Source organism: Notolabrus celidotus, chromosome 17 (assembly GCF_009762535.1).
Source record: "Notolabrus celidotus isolate fNotCel1 chromosome 17, fNotCel1.pri, whole genome shotgun sequence".
NCBI classification, from domain to species: Eukaryota; Metazoa; Chordata; class Actinopteri; order Labriformes; family Labridae; genus Notolabrus; species Notolabrus celidotus.
In genome coordinates, this window is record NC_048288.1 from 301,872 (window position 1) to 320,484 (window position 18,613).

Below are 18,613 nucleotides of genomic sequence, written 5' to 3' on the forward strand. Positions count from 1 at the left end.
CCTTCATCTTCCTCTGATGTTGACTGTTTTTCTTCAGGGCAAGTTTTTCTGGCAGGTGAAGGTCGGCTACACCATCGGCCACAGTGTCTCCCTGGTGTCTCTCACCACAGCCATCGTGATCCTCTGCATATTCAGGTAATACAGTTAGCTATACGTAGACTGTGTTTTATGAATTTGAAAAGAAAAACATGTTCAGGAATCTGCATGATTGACTGTTCTGATGATTTGTCACGGAGGAGCCTGTCTCCTGACCTTTTGTTGTTGGCTGTTCAGAGAAATGATGGAAAAAGAACAAAGAAGGATAGCAGTCTGTGCTGCAAGACCCCTGCAGGGAGCATTAGTGTGAGCTGTTTACAGAAGAACCACATAGACTCTGCTCCTGCTGGATCATACATGACGGTTTATTTATCTCAGTGTGACACATCAAACACTGATGACCTCCGCTCAGTGCAGCTCCACACAGGGGCAGAAACACATGAAGGAAGAGACAAACACCCTCTAAGTGAAATCAATCAGACTTATTTCTCTTTTCATCCCTCCGGGCGTCTCCATCCTAGATTGCAGCAAGTTGGAGATTATTCATCTGAAGGATCAAAGTGATGGATGTGGTTCCAGGATTGATTTTGAGCTCCTCAAAGACAATGACATTTTGGATGTGCAGAGTGGCAGAGATCACATCTTTAAATCGTAGATTCTTTTACCCTACCAATAAACCACTTTACGATGTGTGTATCACAAAATCCTGCAGAATTATTTCATTTAAAGTTTCCAATGTCTGCCCCTTTGAAAATATTTAACTCTAACATCCCAGAATGTCACAAGAAGATGAGAACAGTCAAAAGAGAGATTTAAAGTAAAGATTGGTGGATGTGTCTTTTTCTCTGTACTTCATTTTCTCCACTATTCCCCACACATATACCCTAAAAGCTGATCTGTGCTTCTGCGTCGAATCGACAGCGTAGCCTACACCGGAGGTCCACGTAGCTCCAAAACCTACACCTACGCACGTAGCTGACGTGCACCTCCTCCAAAATGTAACTACCTGTAGAATCAACGTGGACCACAAGCCCTGTGATTGGTCAGCTCGGCAGCAATGTGTTTCCTGCATATACAGCATTTCCAGGATCCCGGACATCGTCCATGTATTTCATCTCCTCCTCTCTATTCTTCATGTAATCATGTCTGTATGATAAACAGCAACATGTATCAGCTGTAGATTAACAGAACACGCTCTGAATCTCTGTGGAAAAGTAAACAGAGATCGTAGTGGGGCCGGAGGCAGGCGACCGGCTATCAGAGAGACCACACTGCCCTCAAGCGTTTGGGCGGAGAATTGCTGCGCGACACGGACACATCGACGCTCAAGTATGTGGTGCTCATGTCCACGTCAGCCGTCCACGTCTGCTGCGTAGGGGAGACGCAGAAGTATAAATCAGCTTCAACTCGCGCTCACTTCATCTCCTTCACTTCTTAGCAGATGTCATTTAACCCTTGAACACTATCGTCGGGTGATTTTTACCCACGCAACTGTAGTCATATGATTTTCATTATGTTGCTGCTGTCTGACCTGCATGGGTCTTTAGATAGCTTCAGTCTGCTCACTGATGTCATCAAAGGTAGGCGTGTTTTCCGGCTCCTGAGCAGCCCCGTGTTTGGGTGATTTTTACCCAACATTAGTGGTTAAGTATACAATATTTTCCCACCGTGTTTGTGTATTAAATTTATGCGATCTTATTACTTTCCAAAGGTAACAATGTTCAGGCCCGCATTATTTATTGCCCCATTTCATGCACAGCTATCATCCCTGAGGTGCTGACTGTCCCAAAGGCTCGGATAGGGAGGCACAACTCAGGTGTCATGTCTACTGTGAGCTGCCTGTACGGACTGTATGTAAGGCATAGGGTGAGTTAGAGTGGTCCTGGAATTTGCATGTAATGCTCATTTAGTGTAATGGTTATGAATAATAACACTTAGTGGTAATTTCCAAGGGAATTCACATGGTCAAAAACATTTTAGAGTCAGCTGGTCATTTTTCACCTCTCAAAAATACTTTCCATTTTTGTGTGATCTCTCCCACACCGGTCAGTGATGCACGGAGACTGTGCCTTCACCGGACACGGCTCAAATGTCTCAGGAATGGGTGGGCCGAAGAAAGAGTTCCCAGCTCCATTACTTTTTTTAGGGAGTATTTCATTAATGATCCCCTAATTTTTCACTAATAATAGAGCCCTTAACAGGGTCCCCCATACCACCTTTGGTAACACTTTACAATAAGGGTCCCTTAATTAGCGTTAGTTAATGCATTATTAAGCATTAATTAACAGTTTAATAATAGTTTAATAATCGTTATAATGTATTACCTAACATTAACTAACACATTAGTTAGTGCATTAATAAGCAGTTAATTCATGTCCACTGCTCAGAGTTAATTAGTACATTATTAAGCATTAATAAAAGTTACAAAACTTAATTAGTTAACCATTAGTGAATGCTTTCTGGACCCTTATTGTAAAGTGTAACACATGCATCACTTGAGTAACACATTATAAATGCTAAACTGCCTCATAAGCATTACTTAACCATAATTAAGCATTAGTGAATGCTTTTTGGACCCTTATTGTAAAGTGTAACACATGTATCCCTTAGGTAACACATACGCTGAAGCAAAATGAGTTGAAATGTAGTTGAAGCAACACATATAAAGAATTCAACACATTTTATTTAGAATAAAACAGATAATCACAGATAACATCTCAACTGGCACAGAGAAGTACGGTGGCCCTGAGAGCTCACAGCACTGCAACTTAAGAAAACACATACAAAAAGACAAAACACAAGATAATTAAGAAAACATCTTCATCAATTTGACAACACATGCGAAGCATTTAGAAAACTTATGGTTTTATGCTTATGCTGATGCTTATGAGTCAGTTTAGCATTTATAATGTGTTACTTAAGTGATGCATGTGTTACACTTTACAATAAGGGTCCAGAAAGCATTCACTAATGGTTAACTAATTAAGTTTTGTAACTTTTATTAATGCTTAATAATGTATTAATTAACTCTGAGCAGTGGACATTAATTAACTGCTTATTAATGCACTAACTAATGTGTTAGTTAATGTTAGGTAATACATTGTAACGATTATTAAACTATTATTAAACTGTTAATTAATGCTTAATAATGCATTAACTAATGCTGATTAAGGGACCCTTATTGTAAAGTGTTACCACACCTTTTTTTTGTTTAATGAGACATGGTATACTTGGAAATAGAAGAAGAGTACTTCAGTTCATCATGTATTTTTAATGCATTTTTAGGGGCGCCAGACTCTGTATTTATTTTGTTTTTTAACCTATTGTAGCACTCAGCATCAAGTGCCATACAACATTTTATTCAGGAGAACCTTATCTTTCACTGTGCTGCAAGTGCCAGTTTTACATTTGTTTAGTCTGATAATGGATGAAAGTACTAGATTTTTTAAAAACATCTGGAAATATAGGTAATTTTTTTTACTGTGAACTAAGACAAAACATCAGGAAGTTTTGTTTTGTGGTGTTAGAAAGTTGTACTAAGGTGTTTTGCACTTCGAAATTAATTTTTGTCACTATCAAACCTTTACTAAGCAAGTTACAGCCATTTGTTATAGTATTTTCTGAGGCATTTATTAGTGGAAAAAGCAGGTGTATTCTTATATATCATTTACTGACCCTGTAGATGTGTATAAAAAAGGTCTGTGAGTCAGTAGAGATGTTATTATATCATGAATAAGGACACAGAAGCAAAATTGACTTTTCAGATAAATACATTCTGATCACGGACAAATGCAAACTAACAAATAGTGGAAACTGTCTTCATAAATGAATTGACTTGGACAATTGATTTTCAGTAACTATGAACGTAATGAGACATGTAATTATTTAGTAAAAATGAGCAAAAAGTGCAGATGATCTTCACCAATTATACACATAAATTACAGAAACACAAACATAGACCTATGTCCTAGAAAGGATAAATGCAGGGTACTGCATACTCCTTACATTATTACATATTACATTAAATAAGTCTACTCCTCTCTGACCCAGGTGTCTGTACTCCTCCTCTCTGACCCAGGTGTCTGTACTCCTCCTCTCTGACCCAGGTGTCTGTACTCCTCCTCTCTGACCCGGGTGTCTGCATCAGAATCAGATGACTCCTCTTCAAAATGGCCAATCGAGTCATTTGATAAAATTAGGCATGGTGCCTCTTCTACTGTGTACCTTTGTGTTGTCATTTTTGTTTTGTGTTGAGTTCAAATTACAGCCAAATCTGTTTGATTTTGCCGGCTGGTTTTGTATACGGATTCCCCATCTTGTTTCCCGCTCCTTAAATTAAAATTTCCCCAAAACAACCTGTTTATTGGTGGAGTAGATGGTTGTCATGGTGACACATATGCTGGACATTTACATTTTGAATCAATCGATACACAGGGTGGGACTAAGCATCTAAAACCATTCCCAATTGGCTCAGAGGGAGAAACTACGTAGGTTTCCTTGATGAATAAATGCTGCACAATTTGAAGGCTTCATCACGGTCACCACGCAGCCACCAAATATGCAAATGAGACAAATGAGGTATCAATGGAAAGCTGAGAATTTTTAATCAGGTATATTATATTGGGTAAAATATACCCAACGTCAGTGATGGTGTTACTAAATGTGATGTTAGTGTTCAGCAACAAGTTCCTCCTTTTTCATTCCATCCGTTGATGCTCCGGTGTTCACAGACTCATTCCTGATCAGGGACACAGATGGGGACGGAGGGAGGGAGGACAGCTCTCCTTGTGGGGGATTGCTTTGTTGCTAGAATATTTCACGCGTCTCTCTCTCGTTTTTCCTGCCACTGTGTGTTGTGAATGTCACTGCTCAAGGCTTTCTCTTCTACATTTCTGGAGACAACATTCTGATCCTCATTCAAGTCTCAGATTTGTCTCATTATTCGTTTCTCCTAAAATTCACGAGGAGAAATAGTTGAGACTATAGTATCAGGAGAGATCTTGTTCACGGATCATTTTCATCTCTAAAGAAGAATATAATGAGATATAGAGAAAGAAGAAGGGGACAGTCCACTACAATAGAACATCCCTTTAAATTCAAGCCTACAAAGTCAACAGGCAAAAAAAAATCAACAATGGTTTCAATGAAAACTGACAACTTGAAATGTCATTCAAAATACTTTCTTTATTGAAACAGCTGCTGAGCAAGCAAGTCAACATTTTTAACTGACTATAAAACAGACATATTACTGATGCTTCTATATCACCTACAAAAGCAAACAATCAGCAACAAGCTTGCCTTTTTCTATACTTTTATATTTAGTTCCTGTAACTGCAACCATGGAGTAATATCAGACCAGACAATAAGCATATGTCCACAATGAGTAATACTCCTGACTGCAACAAGAAAGTAGGATGATATTTTTGTAAGATTACACTTCTTAACATGTACAAAAAACAAGATCATCGAAAAACATACAGTGCTGATCAAAATTTTAAGACCAGTTGAAAAACTGCAAGAATTTACATTTTGCGCTGCTGGATCTTAAAAAGGTTCTAAGTAGAGCTTCAAAATGCAAAAAGAAGAAATGGGAGGGAGACAAAAAAAGTTGAGTAAGCAATTTATTGAAAACAACAATTAAAGTGAAATAGGCTGTTCATCAGCAGATCACAAGTTTAAGATCACAGTTAAAAAAACAAACAAAAAACCCCCAAATATAGAAATGTTTCAATAAAGGACTCAGTAATGAGTCGCTCCACCATTCTTGTTGATCACTTCAAAATTTTGTTTCGACATGCTCGATGCGAGTGTTTCCAGGAGGCTCGTGGGAACGTTGCTCTAAGTGGTGAAGAAGGCTTCATAGAGGGCATCCACTGTCTGGAACTGATGTCCATTTCTGTAAACTTCCCTTGCCATCCATCACCAAATGTTCTCAGTTGGATTTAGATCAGGGGAACATGCAGGATGGTCCCACAGAGTGACGTTAATCCTCTGGAAGAAGTCCTTTGTCAGGCGGGCATTGTGAACTGCAGCGTTGTCCTATTGAAAAACCCATCATCACCACACAGACCAGGGGTCTAATTTATAAATGTCGCTTACACACAAAACTGGGCCTGAAATTGGCGTACACCAGTTTTCACGCCAAGTTTATGATTTGTAAAAACAAACTTGACGTGAAAATGTGACTACCGGTAAGCAAACTAGGGGTGACCCCCCCAAGGATTTGCTTAGTCCAATCTAATTCATCAGATTTTGCCCATAGTCGACGAATAGGCGAATGTTTGTTGTTTTTCTTTATTGACCCAAAGTCTGCATGACGGTGACCGCATGACAATATTACACATAACCCTTTACAATTAAGAGACTCATAGCTTAAAGTAAAAGGGACAACAGAATATTATAAGTATAAAACTTAGATTTTTTAAATCTATATTGCAAAAACAACGAGGTGATGAAGGAGAGAAAACTCAAATAAGGCCACCATCAGTTAAACATGGAACAACGCTCCACTATAGAATAAGGAATCAGGAGATATTTAAACAGTGTTCACACAGAGGAGAGCAGCACTGTGGAGGGTAGTTTGTCCAACTTAAGACTAAACATTTGTATAATGTTCAAAATCAAACCTGAACCAGCTAAAGGGTTTTTAAATCTCTTAACAGAATCTTTTAAACAGTCTTTCATCGCGTCTTTGTCGGCTTGAGTATTTTCAAATTGAACGTGAGGAAAACCATCGTGTGTACGGGCAGAAGTGTGCTCCTTGCTTTGTTGACTGTAAATCCTGTCTTTGAGAATATCCTCTCTGATGGTGTGGAGGTGGATGGGATGCTGTGGATTGTTTTTGAGGCTTCAGACAGCTTTGGGTATCCCTCCTCGTTCTTTTGACCCTGTACAGTTTTTGTGTGGTCCGGTGATCCTTGATCTCACAGCCCTCTTCATGAAGCTGCTCCTCATCTTCATCTCTAGTTTTTAGGATCAACTGAAGTTTTATTTTCTGACATTTTGAGCTACCATGAACGTAGAAAGATTTAAAGGCCAGCTGAGGTACGTCTGCTCCACAGGTCCCGCTAAATGGGAGAGTCCACCTTTAATTACCAGGGGAGATTTAATTACCACTTTAAGGAGATTTAACACTTCAAGAGCTGTTCTCAGAATTACATTAAATAAGTCTATACCTATAAAAATAGGCTAAATGAGACACTATTTTTACAGGATACAAGAAAATAATGTAAAATTAGACATTGAGCACCCCCATGGTTTGAATGGAATGATCCATGTTTCATATGCAAATGTTCGACTATGAGATTGGCAGTCGACTAAAGCTTGTTAGAACGAATCGTCGCATGTTTGACTATTTGGGGTCACCCCTAAAGCAAACTGACCCAGGCGTACGTACATTTTAGAGGCAGGGGGAAATTGGCGACGCAGTTGGTGAGAGGGAGAACTGAAGTCAGATTATAGTTTGATGCCTTTACACATTTCATTCATTGAATAACAACATTAACAAACCCGCGTCACCATCATCACTAAAATCTGCATATTCTATTTGTTTGTGTGTCTGTGGTGAGTCGTTTCTAATAAGCTGTCACATGCACCAGCGCCGCTGACTTGCGACCATATGATGGTGACTGATTCAAAACCGGTCATTATCATAGTGAAGGTTAAAAACACAAACAAACATGGCTGCTGTTAGCACTCACAGATGTCATTCTAGCATTATCCAGTTGTACTGGTGACACGATATCAGGAGAAGTTATAACACATATATAATACTGTAACAGCTCTACTGTTTGTTAAACGTGTTCAGTGTAGATGTTCTTAATTCCTACAGTGTTGACAGTCAGTGAAGGCATCAGGAGAGGTGTAGAGTGTGTGAGCGGGAGAGAGGAGAGACAAGAGGAGAAGTTTATCATTCATTCAAACATTGATTGTTGCTTTGTGATCACGGCCGACAGTGACCGGTTATTAAAACTCAACGTGTTCACGAATCGTCTCGTCATCCCTACAGCGTCCAGATGGACGCTACAGTACATGTACATTTTCTGTAGGACTTACTGAATGTCATTCATTCTTCTGCTTGTCAGAGCCCCCGTGGTGAGAGCTTTTTAGACCCTGATCCGGACTGCAGTCCTGAGCAAAGCACCTCATGGGGTCAGAGGGGACAGGCCCGAGGTCGAGCAAGAGGGGCAGTAAATAGAGTCAGGGGAAGCAGAGGCAGGGGACAGGGAGTGCATGCTGAGGAAATGTACGCGCAGGAGGCGGGCAGAACGGCAGGACGGGATTTGATTGGTTTAAATTTGGGGACCCAAAAAACGCTGATTGGTTGGTGTTTTCCCAGGTTTACTCCGGCTGTAGATAGCAGCTTTTCTTCACTCTTTTTTAAGAACACATTATGTATTGATTACCATCGGAACATAAAGATCATTTTAACCAGTATAACAAAAAGTGGATCTAAATCTGACTACCAACCCCAGCTTTAAAGTTCATCAAATATTTCATCAGCTTTGTCTCACAGTCACATTTCTCCAAAGTGTAGAGGAAACACACGGGCCGTATCCTAACGTGTCCCAAAGTAACATCAGAAGACGTAAATCAGCCGCGGAGCAAAGTGACAGTCATGTTTTCAATGGTTCTGACGCTGTGCAGAGTCACTGAGTGTAGTTACACTTTAATAAAGACTACTGTTTGACGCACGCGGAGCGCAGAGACACGGCCCCGGCTGCCTCACACACTGATCACATCTTCCTCACCTGCATGTGTTTACTGTGTTACTGAGAAAGTGTGGAGTAAAGCCATGCCCAGTTCTCACAGTTGTTATCCTACATATCATCATAATCAGTCAGAGCACAGGCCAAGCTGCCCGTAATGAAACCAGCACATTAAAACTTATATTCGCGGATCAAACTTCTGTCAGATAATATCAGAGAGTGGAGATCTCTGAAGGACGTGAGCTCTCTGTAATGTGAAATAAAAGTGTGTCCTGTAGACATGAAACACTGCAGTGAGACTGTGCGTAATGATGAATGGTGGATGATCTGGCTCTGCTGACAGATACATGAATGCTGCAGTGACGTGCAGTCACTCCATGTCTTTATTTGTATTTATTTTGTGTCCCTCCTGCTGTAAGAAACAAACAATGCGTGCTCTCTGACCTTCGCTTCATTCATGAAGACCACGGTTTGTGTGTCAGAGACTTTATTCTCTCCGTCTTCCTCTCTGTTGCTGCCGTGATTCACCGTGAGAACCTTTGATCTTCCGGCTCATTTGTCTGCATGTTCATTCATAAAGCTCTTTGCATTGACCGTATAAGCTTGAATGTGGGCATGAGAGAAAGCTTTTTGGCCTTTGTCATCGGGAGGTTATGACAGTGTGAATACCTGACCGGAAATGACATTGAATCCACATTTTTGCACAGATTTTGGCTTTTAAAGGCTGTGGTCTTAAACTTGTGATCGGCTGATGAACAGCCTATTTCACTTTAATTGTTGTCTTCAATAAATTGCTTACTTACTTTTTTTGTCTCCCTCCCATTTCTTCTTTTTGCATTTTGAAGCTCTGCTTTAGAACCTTCTTGAGATCCAACAGTGCAAAATGTAAAATCTTGCAATTTTTCAACTGGTCTTAAAATTTTGATCAGCACCGTATATAAATATCCTATTTAAGACAACAAAAGGCTGCAGTTTGTGATTTAGATAGCTGAATGATAACAGCAGATCATTTTAAAGGGTGCTGAGAGAATGTGGAGGAGCTCTCCCAGCTGTCAGATAAGCTTATATACAATGTCAGTGATCCCAGAGGCAATATTAAGTGACTGGATATTCCCCCTCCCCTCCTGAGTGATAGTAAACATTAAACATTACCATGTAATGTGAGAGTCTTTATACTTAATCATGAGGAAATCAAGGTAAAGACATTGATTACTGATGCTGGAGAAATCAACATGTTTCTCAACCCTTCTTATGAAAAGTGTTTATGGTGGCTTGTGAATGATTGTCCAAGGTGCTCCAAAGTAGATCCACACACAGTCATAGAAGAATCTAAAGGTCATAGCTGTGTTAAGCTTGTCCGTTATCAGAATTATCAGATTAAGTTATTAACTCTTCAGACCTTGGATAGTAAGCCTCCAGGCCCTCCTAATTGACTAATGTGTTCTTCTTGTCTGTCTCTCTCTGTGCATCCCAGGAAGCTACACTGCACCAGGAACTACATCCACATGCATCTCTTCGTGTCATTCATCCTGAAGGCCATCGCCGTGTTCGTCAAGGATGTTGTCCTGTACGATGTCGGGGAGGTGGACAACTGCTCCTCAGGCTCTGTGAGTTCATTTTCATAGACTGTTTGTTGTGGGTGTTCACATGTTCAGGGTTTCTCTTTGTCCTTGAGAGCAGAAGAGCTCGACTCTCCTGGACGCTCAGCAGGAGCGTGTGTCGAAGGGGGCTCGCAGAAGTAACACAGAGCTGCTCATTATCCACACCAAACGACCTAATGAGGGATCTCTTCAGCTCCGCTGGGGACGGAAAGATGGATTTCCGTTGTGCTGATTTTTGACAGGAGACAGGGAGGGAAGTAAAGCAGTGCTGTCTTAGAACTACTGATGTTTTTAGAGGGATGAAACCAAAGCTGAATTTAGATGAGCATCTTTTTTTATTCCAGGATTTTACTGAAAACTAAAACTTCAAGTACCAAACCTGGAAACTGCCCTCAGGGAACCAGAACTCCAGGGACCACTTACTGTCCCAGCTTTCTCTGCCTGGATTGAGTAAGGGAGCATGCAGCACTTTAATACAGGTTAAAGTGGGTCCGGATTTGTTGCCTTACCTGGAGGCCATGTCTGGGAGAGGGTCCCCATGGAAAGATCTACTTTTACAAGCCTACTTGTTTTAGTTTGGTGTTGGTGCTCTGCCTATTCTCAAAATGATAAATTAGCTGGAAGGTTTTCAAACACAAGAGAACCAAGGACAAATTCCTCACCAAAACATATTAATGGCACCCTGTACTCAGTGTGCTGATGCTCCACCTTTACTCTTATACCTCTTTTTGATCAACGTGAACGGGTTGTATTTCTGGGCTGGTGCTCGCGCTGGTTCAGAGTTGGTCGAACTTGCAAACCAACATGGCACCCGTTTGTTTGTCCGCCCTCTCGAGCCCGCAGAAGAAGCACGCCTTGACGTCAAATTTACGAGACCGCTTTTCCCAGCACTAACTTCCCCTCATAACAACAACGATGGCAGACAACGGCAGCTTGTCTCCTCGACCGACCACTGCTTTGCCTTGGAATCCATTAGTCTCCTTTATTTTTCACTGCAGGACAATGGAGGAAACACGTTTGGTTTGTGTTTTTGATCACAGCAACCCCGCCCTTCGCCCCTGACATATGAGGTTTGCGGTTCTAGACCAGCAAAGAGTTGGAGCCGCTCTGGAACTGGTTTTCCCAGCTGGGAGCCAGTTCACTCACAGTCAAAACATGAAAAAACAGTTCTCAGTGGAGCGCCGGCTCCTAACCGACCCTGAAACTGCCTTGGTTGAAAAGGGGTATATGAAAACTGCAGTATTAAATAACCTATCAGAATTAAAAGTGACTCTCTTTAACCTGTTACTTTTGACCAAAACTCTTAAACAGGCTGCCAATTCACTTTGAATACCTGTACTTTTCTTTGGCAGAGTTGTGTTTGATATATTTTTCATAAACCTCTGAATCAAACAGAAGGGCTGAGCCATATTATGATTCACTTCATGCCAAGCGGAAACCTCCTGTCTCAAAATATGAAGCCCATGTGGAAGTTTTATGAACTGCAGTTCATCGAGTGTCCACTTGAGGCTGGCTGCAGAAACACCAGAAACCACATACACACCCATTCAAAGAGACGATCTTTACAGCAGAAATAAACATGTTCACAGCAGGGTTCAAAAAACGAGCGTAGCCTAGATAGCTAATTTCTCTATCGGCACACACTGTACAGGGGTGAATTGTGGTACCAAATAACTTTTATATCTAACTAATGTGAAACAGATGGTAGTTTGAGAGTGTGTGTGTGTGTGTGTGTGTGTGTGTGTTTGTGTGTTTGTGTGTGTGTGTTTATGTGTTTATGTGTGCATGCGTGTGTTGTTGGGGGGGTTGTAATGTTGACCATGTCATTTTTTCAATTAGTGTAATGAAGAAATGTTAGTTAACAGGCCGGGTGAGTCTTATGTCACGTCAAGTCGTGGATGAAGCAGCTTCAGTTTCCTTTACCTCGCAGCGATCAGAGTAAAGAGAAGAGTATGACGGCACTTTATTCACTCACCGTTAAACCAATCCCCTTTGAATTTATCATTGCATTGTAGTTTCTTCTTCACTCTGAAAACCATTATCAGTGAATATAATCCAGGCACTAACATTAATGGAAAAATAAATGTGATATATATAATTGATTCATAGTAGAAGTGTGTGTGCATTCAATCTCAATCAATCCATCAATCTTTATTTGTATCGCGCCAAATCCCAACAAACGTTATCCCAAGACTCTTTTACAAACAGAGCAGGTCTAGACCACTCTATGTCAAATTATGAACAGAGACCCAACTTCAAGACAGGATAAGACTCAGTCTGACCCCACCTTAATCTACCATGAGCATTGCACCTCACAGTATTTAACTAGTTACAGCAGAGAGGACAAACTTCCTTTAACAGGCAGAAACCTCGAGCAGAACCAGACTCATGTTAGACAGACATCATGCCTCGACCGAGTTGGGTCTGGAAAGAGGGATAGAGGAGAATAAGAGAGAGAGGGAGCGGTGATAGTGGTGAGACGAGTAGTAGTAGCTGTTGCAGCTGGAGTCCAGCACGTCTGTATCAGCTGGAGTCTGGAACGTCCACAGCAGGAGGACGTCTACGGCAGCTCAGAGGAACCTACGAGACAAGGGAGCTCAGGGACTCCAGAAAGGTCTATGGTTAGTAACTTTAATGGGACAGGGAGAGTTAAAGTAAGTGATAAGGGGGTTGGAGTGGAGGGAAGGGGGTGAGATAGGATCCCAGTGTGTCAGTGTGCCAGTTCCCCCGGCAGTCTAAGCCTATAGCAGCATAACTAAGAGCTGGTCCAAGCCTGATCCAGCTCTAACTATAAGCTTTATCAAAAAGCAAAGTTTGAAGCCTACTCTTAAAAGTAGAGAGGGTGTCTGCCTCCCGGACCCTGACTGGTAGATGATTCCAAAGGAGAGGGGCCTGATAACTGAAGGTTCTACCTCCCATACTACTTTTAGAGACTTTAGGTAGGACCAGCAGGCCTGAATGTTGGGAGCGTAGTGTTCTGGAGGGGTAATAGGCCACTATGAGCTCTTTAAGATATGAAGGTGTCTGATCATTAAGAGCTTTGTAGGTCAGAAGAAGGATTATAAATTCTAGTCTAGTCAAAATTCCTCGTCAAAAAATTCAAAGTAAACAGCTGATTTACCGAGGGGAAAGCAATTGATCGTCTCACATCCAACCCAACCGCTGGCCAATGAAGTCAGGCTCCAGTGGTCATGTGATGCCGATACTTGGACATTAGTTGTGCTCTGCTTCAGTCACAAGATTCTCCACACATTCACAAACATTAACAGAGATTCTCGGGTCTCATCTCTCATCTACTGCAGCAAAAATGGTTGGATCAGTGAGCAGTGCATCACAGCTACTGACAAAAGTCATTAAATATGTCAAAATAAAGTATTTACAGACACGGGTCAAGTTAGATTCAATCCCATGAGAGCAAAATATGAATCAGTCAGAGGTCTGCTACCTATGTCCATGAGCCACAGGGCCTACATAGATGCTATGTGTCAGACAGGTATCACTCATCCACGTCAACATCCAGGTCACAGCCAGGGAACATTTCTGTCAGAGCTCATCTGAAACAACTGGTTCCCCTGAGTTTATGTCAGGAAAATACTCCAACATATTTAGAGAGAGTTTTCTCTAAACTACGAACATAATAACCACTTCAGTGTTGTAGTGAATGAACTCAGGGGAATTTTTCAAACTTGAATTTTTGACTCTGAATTTGTGAACATTGAAAATAAAAGTGAAAAATTCTTGTTGAAAATTGAATTGAATTGAAGACTTAAAATAAATACCAAAAAAATTCAGATACATAATTTCAATGCAAAAAAATGAGTGCTAGGAATTCAAAGGCTTTTAAAATCAAAATCTGATGAGACTGATTGACTTCCATATATCTGAGCTCTGATTAGCTCCTTTGTTTTTGGAACTTATAACCTGGAACACAACAATTTGACAGCATCAAAGTATTTACAATGAGAACTGGTTCTCAAACATTTTTACCTGGTAAAATAAAGGTCAAATAAAAACAACTCTGAGTAAAATGTCAAAGAAAAACGCTGCTCTGTGAGTGTCTCCTCTTCATGAGCCCCTGGGAGTTCATCACTAACTTGAGAGTTAAATACAAGTTAAACAGAAACACTGGATCATTTAACTGAAACAATTAGTTGGAGAAAATGACATGAAGCAGCAGCTGACTGTGTCAAGCTGAGGGCTGCCCTTAAATATTTCAAGCCCACTACCCATTTATGACTTGAGTGAAATACAACCACAATGTTTGGATTTCTCTAGGTCAGCTTTACACACCACCACTGACGCTACACCACACACTGCTGGCGTACAGCAGACCAGTGGCTGTGGCTTCTCTCTGTAAGTAGTTACAGAGGTGTTTGAGCTGCAGTGCGCCTCATGCCTCATGGCTCCCTTAGTGCATCCGTCTGTGTGTGTATGCTCTGCATGCTGAGTCTCCACCCTTCTGGAGGAAGTGTGCTGTACTGATGTATTGGATTTTGATATAATCCCTATAGGGAAGCGTAAAATAAATTAATGATTTAAGATGCCAGTGTGTTTGTCACGGTGTGTTAATGTGTTGTATCATACATCCACTTAACACTGCAGGCTTTTTATATTTCAAATATCTTTATTGAGTTTATCACATATACATATATACAGTGGGTATGGAAAGTCTTCAGACCCCTTCACTTTTTTTACATTTTGTTGTGTTACAGCCTTATTCCAAAATGGATTAAAGGATTTTTTTCCTCCAAAATTCTCCACACAATACCCCATAATGATAAAGTGAAAAATGTTTTGTAAAAATTTCTGAAAATTAATTTAAAAAAAAACAATCAAATATTGCATGTACATAAGTATTCAGACCCTTTACTCAATACTTTGTTGAAGCACGTTTGGCAGTGATTACAGCCTCCAGTCTTCTCAGGTATGATGATACAAGCTTAGCACACCTGGGTTTGAGGAGTTTCTCCCATTCTTCTTTGAACATCCTCTCAAGCCATTTTCAGGTGTTTCCAGAGATGTTCAATCAGGTTCAGGTCCAGGCTCTGGCTGGGCCACTCCTTTGTTATCTTGCCTGTGTGCTGAGGATCGTTGTCCTGTTGGAATGTGAACCTTCACTGCAGTCTGAGGTCCAGAGTGCTCTGGAGCAGGTTTTCATCAAGAATCTCTTTACTTTGCTGCGTTCATCTTTCCCTCGATCCTGACTAGTCTCCCAGTTCCTGCCGCTGAAAAATATCCCTACAGCATGATGCTGCCACCACCATGCTCCACTGCAGGGAGAGTATTGTCCAGATGATGAGTGGTGCCTGGTTTCCTCCAGACATTCAGGCCAAAGAGTTCAATTTTGGTTTCATCAGACCAGAGAATGTTGTTTCCAAGGGGGCTTTCATGTGCTTTGTGCCGAGGAGTGGCTTCCCTCTGGCCTCTCTATCATAAAGGCCTGATTTGTGTAGTGCTGCAGGGATGGTTGTCCTTCTGGAAGGTTCTCCCATCTCCATAGAGGAACACTGGAGCTCTGTCAGAGTGACCAGTGGGTTCTTGGTCACCTCCCTGACCAAGGCCCTTCTCCCCCGATCGCTTATTTTGTCCAGGCGGCCAGCTCTAGGGAGAGTCTTGGTGATTTCAACTTCTTTCATTATGTTTGATGGACACCACTGAGCTCTTCAATGCAGCAGAAATTTTGTCTGTGCCCTTCCCCAGATCTGTGCCTTGATACAATCCTGTCTCGGAGGTCTACAGACAATTCCTTTGACTTCATGTCTTGGTTTGTGCTCTGACATGCACTGTCAACTGTAGGATCTTATATAGACAGGTGTGTGCCATTCCACATCTTATCTAATAAATTGAATTTACCACAGGTGGACTCCAATCAAGTTGTAGAAAATTTCAAGGATGGTCAGAGGAAACAGGACGCATCTGAGCTCAATTTTGAGTTTCAAAGCAAAGGGTCTGAATACTTATGCAAATGCGATATTTGAGAGTTTAATTTTTAATTCATTTGCAAAAATTTCTACAAAACATTTTTCACTTTGTCATTATGGGGTATTGTGTGTAGAAGATTGAGGGGAAAAAAATAATCTAATCCATTTTGGAATAAGGCTGTAACATAACATAACAAAAGTGAAGGGGTCTGAATACTTTCCATACCCACTGTATAAATATATGAATACAAAACACCAAAATACAAAAAAAAGAAAAAGATTAAAAAAATCAATCAATAAATAAATACATTTAAAAAAAGCCAAGCTCCACATAAGAACCCCCACTAAAGGTCCAGGCAGCCCAGGTGGGTCAGTTTCCTTCTCATTATTATATCTTCATCTCCAACTGTTCTAATAAGCCGTCTGAAACTGGACCTCCATGTACAAGAAGAGGATCCTGATAACCAGAGCCAGATGTTACAGTTTAATCAAAGATGTGTACATTTTTACTAAATTCCAGGCATGTTTGACTTAAAAAGCAAACATTTAGAAGACACGGAGCAGATGGTGAAGGAGTGTATGAGGGGCTTGAAGAACCTCAGGAGGAGGAGGAGGAGGAGGAGGAGAGATTCAGGTTACATCAAGTAGCAATACTGTGAAAGCTCCCCTAAGGTCTCTGAGACTCGGCCAGAATAAAAGGTACAAAGAACGGAGACTGGAAATCCCCCGACCCTCCTGTTCAGCTGTGTAGACTTTATTTAAGTAATGTTTTTTAGGAGGCATTTTTTTCTTTCAAAAAGGGGACAGCTGGAGAGAGAGGACATGCTGGGAGCAGAGAGCGGGGGGAGACATGCAGCAAATGACAGAGGCTGGGAGTGCAACCTCTGCTGTGAGGACTAGTGCACTGGTATATGGGGCGCACTTAGGGCCCAATCTACTAAAGGTTTGGATGTATAAAAACACATGCAAACTTGATAGCATGAGCAAGGCTGACGTACTAACCAGGAGCATCGAGGATTGCGTCTGTCAAATGAGCAAAATAGCACTCGCTATCCATTTAGCGTGTTCTAGTGATGTGTCGGTCGCGAACGATCCGGCTCTAAGAGTCGGCTCTTTGAAGTGAACGACGGGAGCCGGCTCCTGACAGGGAGCCAGAGCCGGCTCCTGACAGGGAGCCGTTTTTTTTATTTTCTCGTCTTTTTCTGTTAAAGCCTCACGTGATTGGTCAAGACATGGTGGCGTCTTGACCAATCACGTGTCTACATTGAGCAGAACAGGGAGGGGAGGGGTTACAGACACACAGCACAGTGAGCACACCAACAGGAGGGAGACGAGAGGGAGAACATGCGCGATAGACAGAGAACGCGCTGGAAAGGTGAGAAAACGAGTGACTGCAGGAAACACAGTAGACTGTGGACGCATTTCAATGGCAGAGATAGTTCAAAGGCAGAATGTAGACTGTGTAAAATGAAATGTCATCAATTAGGTTCTACAAAAAACCTGCAAAGGCACATTAGATCTGTCTGTGAAGGATCTTAGTCATCCAGGTCATGGACATTAGAACTGTTTATCCATCAGTGCAGTTAGAAGAATAAAGACAGTGAAGGGAACCTGCTGTTAATGAAGGTGTTTCAGAGTTTATAAATAATATACAGACATCAGAGATTGGACCTTTTTGTCTAATTGAGATGAGTCTTGTTTTTTGTACTTTATAATTTAATTTCTGTAACACTCTGCTCCATGTTGAGAATAAAAATAAAGCCTTTTAAATGATAAACATTTGATATAATGTATGTTTTTTACATTAGTAATTCATTTGAGATATAATTTAACATTATTTTAGGTAATACAGTCATTCAAACAAGAAAAAATCTGAGGAGCCACTTGGGAGCCGAAAGAGCTGACTCTTTGTAATGAGCCGATCCAAAAGAACCGGCTCTCTAAAAAGAGCCGGTATTCCCATCACTAGCGTGTTCGCCTCCATGAATATGCAGAATACTTGCAGATTATCAGCACGCACAAAATACTGGAAGGAGGAGATGCAAATGTAATCATTTAGCACACGCAATGTGACTTATCAATCCTGAATCAGATAGTGCTCTGTGTTTTTGCGTCTATATGAAAGGCTGGTGCAAACTGGCACAGCGTTACACACAAATGGCTGCAGTCACTGTGGCGAGAAGGAGGCATAGGTGCAATGACAGACGACAGAGAGAGAATCCTCCATGCGCGTGTCAACATATTTGGACTGTCAGAAATGAAAATAGTAGAGACATATCGTCTCTCCAGCAACGCCATTTTTGAGCTGCTGGATGACGGATGATGGATTATAGCAGGAAAACCTCGA

At 41.3% G+C, this 18,613-nt stretch overlaps 1 protein-coding gene across 1 annotated transcript in view; it reads left to right on the forward strand.

Annotated features, from left to right (window-relative positions):
* Window positions 1-18,613, forward strand: part of LOC117828680 (vasoactive intestinal polypeptide receptor-like) — an 89,869-nt gene that overhangs the window by 52,691 nt on the left and 18,565 nt on the right. The window contains exons 5-6 of the mRNA XM_034705888.1: window positions 38-135; window positions 10,219-10,351. Coding sequence (XP_034561779.1) covers window positions 38-135; window positions 10,219-10,351 — 231 coding nt within the window. The remainder of the gene's footprint in view (window positions 1-37; window positions 136-10,218; window positions 10,352-18,613) is intronic.